General features: G+C 38.5%; 1 protein-coding gene across 11 annotated transcripts in view; it reads left to right on the forward strand.

Annotated features, from left to right (window-relative positions):
• ARID1B (AT-rich interaction domain 1B) overlaps positions 1-16,280 on the forward strand; it is a 434,844-nt gene that overhangs the window by 46,549 nt on the left and 372,015 nt on the right. For all 11 annotated transcript variants that reach the window (XM_049113926.1, XM_049113935.1, XM_049113930.1 and 8 more), the window contains exon 2: positions 4,689-4,883. In XM_049113926.1, coding sequence (XP_048969883.1) covers positions 4,689-4,883 — 195 coding nt within the window. The remainder of the gene's footprint in view (positions 1-4,688; positions 4,884-16,280) is intronic.

A 16,280-nucleotide genomic window follows, 5' to 3' on the forward strand; every position in this document is an offset into this window, starting at 1 on the left:
ATAAGTATAAAAAACATCAAGTCTATTTAAAGTAGGGGCACCTGGGTAGCTCAGTCACTTAAACGTCTGACTCTAGATCTCAGCTCAGGTCTTGATCCTCACCATTGTGAGTTTGAGCCCCGAGTTGGGCCTTCACACCCAGGGTGGAGTCTACTTAAAAAAAAAAAAGTCTGTCTAAAGTATACTAAAAGTATGTAAGTGAGTTGTTGTTTAATTTGGATTATCTTTAAAAGTGTTGTTGGATTCTTAGGCCAGCGTTTGATAAACCTCTTTTACCTATAATACAGCCCAAGTATGCTGCCTAAATTGTCTAGAATATATGTTCAAATATATATTTAAAAAAAATACACATTGTACTCTTATTTAGTTGTCCTTGGGATAGAAAACCTTCAGAGGATTTTGGAGGATGTAGGTAGTAGTGGCAGCTTCCCAAAAGGAGATGTAGGAAGGCATGTGTGTGCACGTGTTCATGTGTGGTGTACAATTGATACATGCATATCTACACAAAAGTTTATTTGAACAAAGGAGTTATAAGAATGCCTTACCAATAAATAAAATTGCATAAGACACTGAGTATAATTAAACCTACACTAGTTGTTTTGAGTTCTTTGAAAATGGGTGGTACATACTGTGGCCTTCAAAGGACTTAGTTTATAGGATTGAAGCTCAAACTGCAGTAGTTGTGGAATGGTATCTAGAGAGGAGTAACATATTTAGAGATGTATTTGAGGACTGTTTTAATATGCACAATGTCTCTGATAGAGCATACATTTTATATGAGAAATGAAAATGATGGTACTCTGGAATAGATCAACCAAGGAGAGATGATAAAAATACTAAAATTGTTTTGGGTTAGAAGTGAATAGGAGAAGCGACTTGACCTTTAGGTTTTTTGGAAAAACCTATATTTGGTTTGGTCTTTGGTTTCTTTAAGGAGGAAGTAGTAAAAAGCAGGGGTTGAGATCCTGTACTTGTACATATTTAATGTTAAAAATAGGAAGAGCACACAGCAGGATGAATTTGAGGTGTGGATGAGTATTTAACACAAGACCATAAGGAGAGAAGGTTAAAATTAAATAATTTGCACTGTATAAGTATCTGTTTTCATATCTGAAGTCTCACTGAAAGGTATTAGATGCATTTTGAGAGGTACAGATAATCTATGTATTTCATGTTTTCGATTTTCAGAACTCTCAGGGTTAAGCTAACATTTTTGACATGGGTGCAAATGAGCTGAATTTTAAGTAGGATGGTAAAGGTTTATTGCAGTGATTAGACAGATATTACAAAACAATTTTAGTCACTGATAAGATGAATTTGCTGCACTGTTACCTATAGCATTAAAATAAAGACACTCCAATAATCATTTTTCCATTTTAAATTTCTGCTTTAATTAAGCCAGTTTTGGGGTGCATTATTTAAAGTGAAATAAGTAGACCTTTCCTATGTCCTGGCTAATCCAGATTGAATGTGAAGATAGGGCTGCCTCAGGACTCCGTATTAGAAATTTAGCTTGAAATCTGATTTACTCAGCCTCTCTCTTGGCCATTCATTCATTCATTCTGAAATCACCAGCTGAGCCTTGATTTTCACACTTCCATAGGAAGTTTTATCTTTTGAGAGAAAGTGTGGAAAATAATTATATTCAGCTTTTTTTAAGGCATATGTTCTGATTTAACTCATTCTAGGAAAACTTAATTCTTAACACTTGATTTTTGTTTTATTGCAGTATATCAACATACATGTTTGTGTGTTGAATTGTGAAGTTAGCACAGGTTGTGTAACATCAGTATATAATCATTGTAAGTACAAAATTTCCTTGACTGGTGAAAGTAACACATCTAAAATTCCATGAAATTTGAATTTTGAGCAGAACTGTTAGGCCTACACATATTCTCATTCAGGTGAGATCAGTTCCTGGCAAATTCCTATGAATCCCCAAGAACTGAGCTTTTTTGTAGGGGGGCTTTGTTACAGCCCACCACAGACCCATTGAGATGCTCTGTCCTTACCATGCCTTGTGTGTCCAGTTAGGATGTCGACTGCATGTGTTACATTTTTGTTCAGCCTGTCTCCAGTGAATTGCTCATTTCTCTGGGATAGGTTGTTTTCATTTTTCTTCAGTGCCTGGTGCACTGCGCATTTAAGAGATACCAAGGAAGGAGGGCAAAGATTGCATGCAGCTTTGGGCTGGGGTGTCAGTGGGAAGAAACTGGCAGTTCTTGTAGCTTCCCCAGCTTGGGGTCTGGGTTTGTGCTCCTGGCTTAGCTCTTACCTCCCATTCATGCCATAGCTCCTTACCTTCGAACTACGGCTCTCACCTCTGTGGTGAGGCTTTCGTTGCCAAACCCAGCAATTACCTTCTAGTCACCGAATATGGAAAAGCTTTTAGCCTTCACCTCTTAAACACCAGGGTTGCATTTGCCATGTCTCATTTGTTGTGATGTATGACTCCCTTCTTTTCTGTGACACCATACTCTCCGGAATCTTTATTTTCTGACCATTCTTCTGGCTTCTTTATGGACTGCTTCTTTCCCTTCTCTCTAAAATGGTGTTATCCTCTACAATTTTGTCCTCTACCATTGTTCTTTTTTCACATATTTTTCCTGGGTGAAATACTTGAGTTTTTATATGCTTCCTGTTGATTAAATCATCCAGTATTTGTTGAACATTTTATTATGTGCCAGGTGTACTATTTGACTTATGTCCTAGAGATACAATAGTGAGTAAAACAGAAGAGTTGCTGCCTTTCCAGGAGCATGTATCCTCTATATGCTGACTTTTCCCTATATATCATTCTATGTCAGCCCTTACTCCCCAAGCTACAAACATATTGGGTTCCTTCCTATTTTTTTATTTTATTTTATTTTATTTTATTTTTTTATTTTATTATTTTTTAAGATTTTATGTATTTATCCATGAGAGAGAGAGAGCGAGAGGTGGGGGGGCAGGCAGAGACACAGGCAGAGGGAGAAGCAGGCTCCATGCAGGGAGCCTGACGTGGGACTCAATCCCGGGACTCCAGAATCATGCCCCGGGCTGAAGGCAGGTGCTAAACCGCTGAGCCACCCAGGGATCCCAGGTTCCTTCCTTCTAGATGTTTTCACCTGGGTTTCCTATAGGAACCTCAGATTTCCTATGTAGAATACTGAAGGCTCCCTTTGGCAAATGGAGGAGAGGGCTGATCTGCTTCTACCTCTGCATATCCTGTCTCAGATGGTGTCTTACTATCTATTGAGCCACCTTTGACTCCTGTCTTCTTCCATCACTTAGTCTCCAAGTTGTGTTGTATTTCCATCCCATTACTTGAATCTGGGCTTGCTTTCTGCCACTACTGCCACCAGTTCAGTATTTCAGCTCACCTGCCTGCTGCAGTAGCCCACCCTGGCTCCAGGCAGCTGCTTGAGAGCAGGCCTTCTGAAGCTGGATCCAACTATAGCTGCCTCTTAAAAGCACCTAGTGGTTCACCCCAAGGTGCAATCTGAAGCCTTTCAGATGACGTGCAAGGCTCACCCATGTACTGTCTTCTGCCTGCTGCAGCTTCTTTGCAAATTTCTGCTTCGTTTGGATCTCAACTGCTTATGTTTACTCATAAACATCAGGCAGCTCACCTTCCTTGAGCCTCTGCTTTATGCTGCTCCTTCTGCTCTGTGGTTCTCTATGCCCTGTCCCTCCCCACCTTGAGCCTGGCACTTTCTCACTCATTTATTCTGGTAATCTTTAAGCCTTCTAGAGGGTTTTCATATGTATTATATAGAGTCTGGCATACAGTGGGGATCAATATATGGTTTTGAAAGGAAGGCAAGAAGGATCTCTTGTATGAATGCTGCAGGCTTTTTTAGCACCTTGGGGAGGGATTTCCCTTGCCAGGGCTTTTGCTCCTTTGAAGCACCCAAGGCAAGAAAGTCCCAGTTGAGTCTCTAGTTCTGGCTCTCCCGAATGGCCTTGGCCCTGAGGCCCATGGGCTGACTCACTAAACCCAAAATAAAACTCAGAGTCTAGATTTGAACTGGTTATGTTTGGTAAGATACTGACATAGGGAAGGTGGCTTGTGATTCATAGTCTGGGTGCCTATTCATATGCACTAGTGATCTTTGAAAACTTTTACCCTAGATATTCTGTATTATCTAAAATCTACCCTTTCACTTTCTAATGAGTACTCAGATGCATTAATGTTTGATCAGGAGTTGCAGACTCAGGTCCAAATTAGAGTAGTTTTTCTGAGAATACTTTGAAGTCAAAATCGTTGCTAACCACTCAGTATACTTTATCTTTATTACTAGTAAGCTAAAAGGAACCGGCTGAGATTAACTGTCATGCTCATATCCTATATGTATAGCAGAATTTTAGATGCAAATGTTTTCTCTGCAAACTCTTTCCTCCTTTTGTTTCCTCCTTCGTAATTGCTAAAACCTTCCTAAAAATAAAAAATAGGTGTCATGTATCCATCTAGACCTTTTTCCTAAATGTTCTGGGTTTTTATATGCCACCTAATTGTTTTTTTTAAATTAAATAATTGATTTACAGCATATTAGTTTTTAGATATTATAATGATCTGATATTTGTATATATTGTGTGTCTTTAATATTGTCAAAAGTAAGGATAGTTGTGTAAATGTTAGTGTAACAAAATCTCTGCCTTTGTAATACATAATGACTTAATCTGTGTCTTTGTTTATTTCTTCCCAGGGCAGCCCAATGGATCCTATGGTGATGAAGAGACCTCAGTTGTATGGGATGGGCAGTAACCCTCATTCTCAGCCTCAGCAAAGCAGCCCTTACCCAGGAGGCTCTTACGGCCCACCAGGCCCACAACGGTATCCAATCAGCATCCAGGGTCGGACCCCAGGGGCCATGGGAGGAATGCAGTACCCACAGCAGCAGGTTTGTGCTGGTTTTAATCCCATTTCCCCTTCAAATTGGTGATGTTTTGTCTTTGTTGCTGTCTACCTAAAGATTGGTACTGAGAGAATTAGGAAGCATTATTTTCTTTTTTCTTCTAGTTTTCATAGTTTTCAGGTAATCACAGGTGCAGTTTTCTTTCAAAGAAGGAAAGGTGATAGGGCACCTGGGTGGCTCAGTCAGTTAAACTTTCAACTTTCAATCTTGGTGCAGGTCTTGATCTCAGGATTGTGACTTCGGCCTGCCTTGGGCTTCATGCTTGGCGTGGAGTTTACTTAAAAAAAGAGCCATGGTTGGCCAGTCATTAAGCATTGGATTCTTGATTTCCCCTCAGGGTCAGGAGATGGAGGCCTGCCTGGGAATCCCAGCATGAGCTGCTTAAAATTCTTTCTTTCTCCCTAGCCCTCTGTCAGCTTGCTCCGCCTCCTGCGTGCATGCGCATACACTTTCTCTTTAAAACAAATAAAAATAAAAATAAATAAAAAGGAAAAGTGAGCTTCTTAGAACAAAGTGGACAAAAATACCTGTTTGGTGGAGGCTGTTACCGTGTTACTGACTGTAGTTGAAAGATAGGCAATCTCATCATTTTGCACTACATTATATAGATCTAAACCCCATGAAGTCAACTTCGCTTTCTAACATTTCTGATGTCAGACTGGCATGTTTTGAACTGTGAATAGAGTTCTTAAGGTGAAGTTTTAATTATTTAAAAAATAAATAACCATGAAAACGGCATCAACTTTGAGAAAAGTTTCTTTATTCTCCCAAAAAGTTTTTTTGCGTTTATTTCTTAACATATTGCTTTCATATAAGAGGATTTGGGTACATCTGTTTTGGGTACATCTGTTTTCTTAGATTTGGATGGGTTTTGTGTTTTACTTAAAGACTTTTTTTTAAAGTCCCCCAGTATTTTTCTCCTTTTTCTCTAGAAACAAATAGTTGGAGTTACTTTTTAGCCATAGTAAACCTAGAGTCTCTTGGATACTAGAGTATATCCTTGTTATGTTGGCCTGAGGAAGCATGAAATTAGGAAAAGACTAAATTAGATTCAGACTCGTTAAGGTGTTTAGTCACTAGAAATACCAGAAAGCCTTATTTATTAATTCCCACACCATGTCTTTAATCCTGGGGGTGCACTGGGCTGATGCTGCGTACATTTTCCTGCCTCCAGATAAATTACTCCTTAATGTTGCTAGTACCCCATTCCAGTGTTTCATATACTTCCTCTCTGGAAATTCTTCCCTGTGTTTGACCAAAAATCATCTGTGGCAGAAAAAAAAAATGGATCAGACTTTTCTTCTAAGATGGAAGTGGAGAATGATACACTTTTACATGCTCCAGAGCTGTGTTGATGAAGTTGCATCTGAGCCTTTTCTTTTATAGGCTGAATATTATTTTTCCTCTTTATTTTTTGTCCCTCCTTGGGTGGTATTTTTATTTCAAGGTGGTTGTAGGGAAAGATGGAAGTAGTTCAACCTTTGAATCCTAGCTGTTGGTTCCTTAAATAGCTGTTATTACTCCTTTATTAAAATTGGCTGCCCAGAATTCTAAGTCACTTGCACACTTACTTAATTGCTCTGTTAATTTTTTTAACATAATTCCGTTCTTCCAGAAATATTTTGCTGCCTAGAATAAAACATCTTTAGCTGAGGTTACTAATTGTGAGGGGGAAATAGTTTGAACATGATTGAAAAGTAAGACATGATTGAAAAGTACGACATGATTTTCTTTTCCTTTTTCTAGTTTTAATTCAGTTTGCTCTTAGGTGAGGGGAAGAAAGCCCAAGCAGCTTGCTACCAAAATCCTATTTCTCCTCTGTAGCTGATTTCATTTGGGGGCTGATAGTCCTGTATGATAACCCCAGCCACAGGAAGAGAAGAAGGGAAGAAGTAACGGGACTTGTGGAATGAAGTAGATGCTAATCACTCCTTGTTTATCTGTATCTTCTTTCCACTATATTTTCCTGCTGTCAGAAATTCATTTTGAAAGGTGATGTTTATGGTAAGGTACGAGATACTCCTTTATCTTTTTCTCTGAACGAATTCAAGTCTTGTAAGTTTTCAACATTAGCATAGTTTGCAATGCCAAAGTAGAAGTCCAGCAAATGGAAAAGAGTGTATAAACAACGGTTACCCCAGGGGGCGCCTGGGTGACTTGCTCCATTAAATAGTTGCCTTTGGCTCAGGTCATGATCTCAGGGTCGATCCAGCCCTGTGCTGGGCTTCCTGCTCCACTTGGAGTCTGCTTGAGGATCCTCTCTCTCCCTCTTCCTCTGCTGATCTGCCCACTTGTGTGTGCCGATTCTCTCTCAAATAAATAAATAAAATCTTAAAAAAAAAAAGATTACCCAGGAATATTTTTTTCATTATTTTCTTTCCTACATGTGTAAGCCTGGAAGAAGAGGATGTACATAAGTACATGAGTAATCTTAATTTCTTGGGTTCTTGGTATTTTTTTTTTTAATTCCTGTGTCTCTTACATACTTTTGAAATTCAGTAACTCTTGGATTTCTTTGAAGGGACAAATTGATGAAGATAACTCACCAACTATTTCAGCAAATTTTTAATTAAGATTTTAGATTAGGCATTTTACTGCTAACCAGAAGAAATGCCTAATTCTAATTAAGGACAAATCTTTCTGATAATGAAAGGAAAGTAGTGTATCTGGTAAGAAATTGAATGCCTCGGCCATAATATGTCAAACTTTCATATTGAGTTCATCATAATCAAGTGTTCTAAGTAATCTGTATTGCCTTTTCATCCTTTCATTTAGTTATGATATAGTCTTAAAATATAGTATCTTGTTTTGATAAGTAAAAGGCTAAAAATGGCTATGAATGCATTTTTGAATATGTGTAACATTTTAAAAGGGACTCAACTTTTAAAATACTAGTTCATGTGATCAGTTAGGTATAGGCTAATTAATAGCCTTGAATGGAAAAAAATGTAATTGAGAAAGTTTTGGGTAAAAGTTATTAGAGCACATTTACTTTGTTAGTTTTAGACTGTGTTCTTGGTGGGGAATTCTCAGTGAGTTGCTTTGTTTGTAAATTTTGGGTAATTATAAACTTGTCCACAGACAAGGCCCTGGCACAGTGATTGGCTGCTGGTCCTGTCCGTTTTCTCCTCGTATTAATGTAATTGGCCGAGCATTTTTGTAATCATGGCTGCTAATGTTTCTCAGGGAAGAAGTTGAAAGATAATGATGACATTGAGTTTTTATTGAGTGGACATCACCACCTAGGCATGACTTTGCTTTGGATAGCCTCCAAAGCTTTCTGTGTTTGGTTTGTGAGCCTCTAATGAGCTGAATCAGGTTCATTTAATATTGCTCATATATTTCTGCAAAGGATTAAAATGCAGGAATTCAAGTTTGTAAATTGAGTTGCCCACTTACCAGCTGAGTGGTAAGTTGTCTTTGGCTCAGGGGTCACAGTTTGATTCCTGGCTAGCGTTCCACTCCTGTGATAGGAATTGTAAATGAGTATTCTGTTAGAAAGGACTGCCATGCTAATATGAAATTTAACATGGATAATATCCCTGCTTGCTTTTTGTTTCTGAGAATCAGGAGAAACTGGCCATCGAGTATTTGATTTTAGTGTTAACCTGGTAATTCTTGATTTTGTATGGTGATAATTTTATTTTTGCAATATACTCATGACTAGGTCTTTGAGCATGACATGATAATAGTACATCATTTTGGTATTTATTAACTGGAACTAGATTTGTGCTCTTTCACATGCTGATTCTCCCATACCATCAGGCGAATACATGGCTAAACAGATTAGTTTTGCACAGTGCCCTAAAAACTAGTCTACTTGAGTTTCTATTGAGCCGAGAGGGGAAATGAATTTTCTATGCCTCTGTGGAGAATGTTCTGCCTCTAGGCTCCTGGAATTCAAACTTGGAGATGGTTAACGGAAGTATACTGGTTGATTTCGTCTAATACAGAACCACAGAGAGGAAATATAATCTTTAAGGTTACCAGAATCTGACTCTTGAGTTTTTTTAGATTTTTAAAATAACATAGACACTAAGGTACCCCTGGCTGCATCAGGGATGTGGGTGAGCAAATGTTTTGTTTTACTTCTCTTGTCCTTTGTGATTATAAATGTATATGCAGGCCTGTGCCAACTTGCTTTAAAAAAGATTTTCATATAAAAGAAATAGCACACAGGGGAAATAGGCTACAGAAGTGAGGATATATTTATTTGTGTCAAGCACATTTCAATTACCTCATGTAGTGTTGAGATTTTTCCTGAGTTATCAAGGGTTAGTGGGTTGATATTTTAACTATCCTTACCTTACTGCAGAAGTTTGTATAATCTAATGCCTCTTGGCATTATAAAGCCAGGGAAAGGGGAAGAGGGCAGTGAGATATTTAAGTTTATGAGTATTTTTATAATGAAAAACACGACCTTTTTAGTTTTTAAAAACACATCTGTCTTCCAAAGACCTTTACAAAAATAAGAGCATGATATAACAACAAGAATATAATAGTTTTGAAAGGTATTCTGGAAAAATTAAACAGAAATTAGTTATTTTTGTTAAGGTGATCCATCTGAACTTATCCCTTAAAAACCTAATTAAAGTTGAAGTTCTTTTGAAGAAGACTTTAGAAGTCAATAGGTATTCTCATTTGTGTCTTTATCTTCTGTACCCTTTGGATATGTGTATTTTGCTGTGTGTTTTTTGAGTAAAAATGTTATGTTATTTCAGAACATAAGCATTTTATTTGGTGCTATCTTAACAGCCAAAACACTTCTTCCAATGCAAATGTTTATTTTGGCAGCAGATGTTTCTAAAAGGAGACAAACATTACAATTGTTTGGCTAAAATAAATGTTTTCTTTGGGGTTATTGAGGCAGCCAAGCAAGTTCTAGGATTCCCACCTGTGTTGCTTTATATTGTCAGTCTATTTGGGTAAAAAATGTTTACTTTAAAAAATACAGTTAAAATTATGTCGTATTCAGTTTGAACAATGTCTTTGAAAAGTCAGGATGGATGAGGAAGGAAGAGTTGGTTAAAGACGTAACAATTACAGAATTATTTAACATTAAATGTTTGTTTAGACTCCGTCTCTGAATCCTAAATGTGAATCCAATAATCAGGGATTAATTTTGGTTTTGCCTAATAAGAGCTTAGACATCCTATTTTTAAGGAGCATCGTAGGGTGTGATAGGATGAGAAAGGAAGACTTGACTTAACGGAAAAGAACTGGTGCGTAGAGTTTGTTTTACATCCAGACTCAGTTTTTTTGATAGTTTATGTTTACTCAAAGACACACCCACTCGCACTTATGTGTGCACACGCTTACTTGCACACACTTATTTAAAGCAGAATGTTTGTGTGACAGTGGTATCTTAGTATAACCAAATGTATCTCCATACACATACTGAATATATTAAACATGTATTTTATGTGTGTTTTAGATATGTGTACATATATAAACAAATACATGAATAAAATGAAGGTAAACATTTTGGGCAGTAAAATAATGAATGCTGAGAGATTTCTCTCACTGTGTTATTTGTAGCATTTTTTTTTTTTTTTTGTAGCATTTTTATATAGGCATGTTCGGTACCAAGAGACTAGGAGCCAAGCTGCTTTGCTTGCACACCTGAAATGTTTGGAGTCCTTTCAGCGGATTGCAGATTTGTATAAATAATGGCCTTTTGTTGGCCACATTTTGTCTTGATTTTCTCAGTTGTTCTCCATCAGTGAACATAAAGGTATTTAAGGTTTACCAACAAAATACATTTACACCTCATATTTCTGCTTCCAAGTAGATAGCAGATGCTACTATCACTGATGCCAAAGTTCCCTGTAGATGGAGTTTTGTACCAAGAGAATATTTTTGAAAAGATTTGTAGATATGATAATTTTTATTTGCTCCTTAAAATGTAAATTTCTGGAATACTTAACTGGTTTTATTTACTTTTTATATTGTAGTTGAATGTAAGCATATTTTGAAGCATTCAATGTGACATCCTTAGAGGAGGATTAGAAGAGATCACATTTCAAGTTACATAGAAATTTTTAAGTTGTTAGCCTTTTTCCTAAAAAATGAGCAAAAACCAGGTTTCATACTTGAAAGTTTAATGAGAAAATATGAGATGATTTCTCTTGTTGTTTGGATAGCTACTTTTACATTAGAAAGTTTATACCAAATAGATTTGGTTTTTTATCTGAACATTTACATTGTTCTAGGTATTTATTATAATGTGTACAGCACCTGTTCTCTGCTTGTAGTTTATACCCTTTTGTCACTCACATATGAATTCTACATATTTTACACTCATGGACTTTCAACTAAAATATCTCTTAAGCTTTTCTATTATGTTTTTGTCTTTGAGATATAAATCTCACACATGTTTTAGGTAGCATTAGAATTGCCGGAGTATATTTTAAATAAATTTTGATTTTTTTTTGGTTTTACAAATAAAGAAACATTAAATGTGATATTTATGTTAAAATTAAAGCAATTCAAATAAAGCTAACAGTTGATACCAGTAAACCAACCAACCACATTACTTCAATGCTCCCTGAAACACAACTAACCACAGAAATCACTAAACAACAAAAATCCCAGAATATAAATTGACAGTTACAGTGACTGGCATAATTTAGACAGTAGTTCTCAAGTTTGCTGAATATTAGAATCTCTCAGGGTGCTTTCCAGCACTCCAGATTGGGATGTTCATATCAAGGACATCTGAATGTTAAGGCCCCCTTCTCTCTTTTTCTGAGCTCCACAGGTGACTCCCCAGTGTAGCCAGAATTAACAACCAGGTGATAGAGATGGACAAGTAAGTAAGGACCCCAGACTAGATTTTGGGCCAGCAGCATTGCCATTCTTTGGACCCTGCCCAGGGAGTCAGGTGCTTACTGCTGCCTTAATGTGTCCAGAAGCAGGAGGTGGGACAGTGAAGTCCTCGCTGATTAATGCTGGTAATCTGTGTGCGATCTTGGAAAAATCAAGACCTCACCCTGCTCATCTACTGAGTGAGGGACTTTGACTATGAGATCTCCTGGCTTGGAGATTTAGATAACTATTATTTAAAATAATACTTAATGTTTTTTCATTTTAGTTTTAAATTTTAGAGTTTTGTGACTCCAAGTACCATCTTCTGAAATTGATGCTTGATGGGTTGTATTAATAATTACTAGCCTACGTTCTTTAAAATTCTTTGTAGAGGTGAAAGAGTTGTTCTTCCTTAAAGATTAGCAAATTGTTGCAATCAATGCAATCAGTTATTTACTTTTAATTTAATTTTTTTAAGATTTTATTTTTGAGAGAGAGAGCAGAGTGAGAGAGAGCGAGCTTGAGAGTGCACAAGCAGCGGGGAGGGGCAGAGGGAGAGAAGCAGACTCCCCACTGAGCAGGGACTTGGGAGTGGGAACAGGGAGCCGATGCAGGGCTCCATTCCAGGACCCTGGGATCATGGCCTGAGCCAAGGGCAGAAGTTTAACCAAGTGAGCCACCCACGCACCCCTAATTTTATTATTTTTAAAGTGAAAATTTTCTCAGATAACTTCTTCTGAATACCTGTGGTGTGCTAGGTATGTAGAATGTTGTCTGTCCTTTCTAATATGTAGAAAATCATAAGGTTGAGTGAGATGTTAACTTTATTTGGAGTCACAAAAGGAAATAGAGACCCAGTAATTACTTACTCATTTAATACATTATTACTTTCTAAGTAGTTCTGAAAATAAGTATATACCGTACATTAGGATAAACTGTGTACAGTGAGTTCTGAATAGAAATAGGGACTTTTAAGACTTCTATTCTGTGCTATTATTTTCACTCCTCTTTGAGTGCCACAAAGAGGGATTTGCTGGCTGTATTTTTGTCTTTTAAAATGGTTTTTCTCTGGGTGGCTGGGTGGCTCAGTCAGCTGAGCATCTGCCTTGGGCTCAGGTAATGATCCCGTGACCCTAGGATGGAGCCCCATGTGAGGCTTCCTGCTCAGAGGGGAGTGTTTCCCCTGCCCCCACTTATATGTACTTGCTCTGACATGCACTCTCTTTCTTTCTCTCAAATAAATAAAAATCTTTAAAAAAATTCAGGCTTTTTCTAAGGGTAAAAAGTTTTTAAACTTCATGTTAGTAGCTAGAAGTTAAATTCTTTATGGTCAAAAGTTCTTTATGACAGCTTGATTATTTTTGTATGCAACAAATTTATGAATGACCTTTGTACTTCTTTTTTTAAAAGATTTTATTTATTTATTCATGAGAGAGACACGGAGAGAGAGAGAAGGCGAAGACATAGGTAGAGAGAGAAGCAGGCTCCTCGCAGCGAGCCCAATGTGGGACTCGATCCTGGAACTCTGGGATCATGCCCTGAGCCCTGAGGCAGATGCTCAACCACTGAGCCACCCAGGCATCTCCCTTTGCACTTTTCATTTTGGAAAATAATATTAAAAGTTAAATCTGTAGTTTTGAAAGGAATTAGAAAAGACAGTTTAGCAGAGAAGGAGAAGAAAAAGAAGATGGGTGAGAGCATGAAGGGAAGAAGGAAATCACAAGGCTACAAATAGGAAAAAAACAGCAGCCTTGCTTCTCTACGAATGGCTGTGTAGATGCCTTCCTGGTGCTAGGGAGCTTACTCAGCCTGGGTTCCTCGGCCTCAGGGGGAACTCCCCATGTGAGATCAGGTGTTAGAAATTTCCTGGAAATTCTGGAGCTGAGACCTGAGTGTGGTTAGTGTATGTATAAAGCAAACATTCCTTACCTACTAAGCCCCAAACCAAAACTTAGCAACTGTTGACAACAGTAGGAGTTACCAGCTTCCTATTTCCTATGAAAAAGTATGTTTAATTGAGAAAGCAGACTGTATTCCAAAGAAGTAACCGAATTAGTCTGTCTCTATTGATATTGAATCAGTAAGAACATACTTTCTTTTTTCTTTTTTAGTAATGACCAAATAAACCGGTGGAATTGGCTCTTCAGGGATAGTCAAAAACACGATCCAGGTCAATTTCTATAAAACATCAAACATTCAGAAACAAAGAGTAAGACTAATGTAAATAGCAAACACTGAAAAGATTGAATTAAAATGCAAAAAGATCCGTTGCTAAGATAATTGTTGAACTCAATGGACCTGAGACTGGGAAAAACTAGCTCTATCCGGATAGTTGTAGATGAGCCCCCAAGGAGGGCTAGGGAGAAGTGTCTGATGGAAACTCCAATCTGAGTGCATCCCAGAAAAGACAACCAAGTAGGGACAGTTTCCCAGTATGGCCTGTAAGGATTATGTGTCGTTTTATAATCTATATCATTGTTACCATTGCTTGCAGAGAAAGCTGGGGAAAAGGGAAGTATTGGAATAATTGTTATTATAATTGATGGGTTGTTATCACCTCAGAATACTTCTTTAAGGGTGGCTGAGAAGGAAACTTCCTTTTACTTAATTAGTATATTACCTTAAATTTCTAAGATTTTCTGATATCCCAATAGTCTGGATATTTTAAGCATTTTACATCCTTGGAGGTTTCCTCAGAGTGTTTTGGGCTTCATAGCAAAGTAAGACTTCCCCTCTCTACTTAACTACGTGTAAGTCCTGTGCTCTTCATCACAGGTCTTTGAGATGAGAGGATCTTATTCCCCAGGAATTGGCCAAATTTTGATACTTGGGAGAAGAGAAAAGACCAGAATTTATTTCTCTCAAATCCATTGGACTGCAAGGGAGACCCTTTCTCCATTATTGTCTCTGATTGATTTCTTACCTATTCTTCCTTGTTGGTTTCAAAAATAAAGAGTGAAAGGAGTGACATCATTGGCCCTAAGTCTTCATGATATCAGGTTATCACAGCACACTTGGAGTCATTTCCAGAATGATCGTTAAAAGCTGATTTACCACATATATGAGTTAGGTCATGAGAGTAATAAAATACTGAATGGAGAATGAGGCAGAGGGTTCCAGAAGGATTCCAGAGCCCAATGGGGTCTCAGCCACTGCTGCTGAAAGACACAGAAACTGGCATTAAGCAACATGCAGGCTTCTTACTTCCCAATCAGAGTCTGCTATGGTTGGTCTAACTGAAAGAATTTAAGTCTCCTAGCTGCTAGGGAGGCTATGAATTTGAGTTTTCAGGTCTCAGTTGTGGGAGGCAGAATGGTTTGGATACTACATCTTTGCAGAGAACACAGAATTACTCCTGACAGTCCCAGAGTTTCTCTGGTGTAAACATTTCCCTCCTTAGTCTTCCTGTTTCAATAGATGGCAGCTCCATCCCTTCTGCTTGACCCCGCAAGCACCTCACAGTCCTCTTCTTTTTCTCAAGCTCTCAATTTGTTAGAGAACCTCATTGCTTCTTTCTTCAGAATAAACCAGAAATGGCACACTTCTCACCACCTTGAAGGCTACTGCCCTTGACTAAAGGTCTATGGACACCACCTCCCATTTGTATCACCATAGTGGACTCTCTTGACTTGCTGCTCCACAGTCTGTTTTCAGCAGAGTGACCAGAATGGTCTTTTGAGATGGTATAAGTCAAAGCAAGACACTGAGTCCCTGAGGTCCACTTCTATATCCACATCCCCACACCTGGCTCTTCCTTCTGCCTGGAAGGCTCTTGGCTGGGTGTCGGGCTTGCCTTCTTCCTTCTTTTAAATTTCTGTTGAGATGTTCGTTTGATCTTCTCAGACTTCTTGAGTTGAACTGCACACTCCTCCTGGCCCTGGCCCTGGCCCTGGCCCTGGCCCTGTTTTATTTCCTCCATAGCACTTGCCACCTGAGGTGTGCTTGTTGCTTTGTTGTCATTTCTATTAGGATATGAACTGTAGACAGCAGAGACTGGGTTTTACCCTGCTGTGGCCTCTCATCTAGAACAGCACATGGCTCTTCACAAACATTTCCCAGCAAACAAAGAAGAATGTGCAGAATTGTAGACTCTGGCCAGGGAAACCCAAGGAGCCCGGTGCTGAAAGGTTCGAGTGTGTTCGCATTATATCTGCCACCTGTATGTGGCTGAGAGGCTGCTCCTTGGCCATGGCTTCCTCAGTTTCTGGCTGAATTGCTAGTACCCAGCTCCTAGCTGATCTGGTAGGAAGCCTACTAACAACCACTGGGCTGTCCCTGTAAACCTGCTGTTAGATTCCAGAGGAGTTTCTGGTACCTGAGAGGCCATTACGGCATGGTGGTTCTCTGTTGCTCCTCCTTCCAACATGTGCAGGATTAGGGGCCTGTAGTCCTCTCTCTGATACTAACCCCACTGAGAAAATTGGAGACAGCACTACTCTACATCAGGGCTGGTAACGTTCATCTGGGTTCTCTTGTATTGAGTGAAATACTTAGTAGGGGGAGACATGCAAAAGTTTCCAGACCCTAGCTGAATTGGATTTGGTGTAAATGTGATACAGGCTCAGGTCTTTGTCC

This window comes from Canis lupus, chromosome 1 (assembly GCF_003254725.2).
Source record: "Canis lupus dingo isolate Sandy chromosome 1, ASM325472v2, whole genome shotgun sequence".
Lineage (NCBI taxonomy): Eukaryota > Metazoa > Chordata > Mammalia > Carnivora > Canidae > Canis > Canis lupus.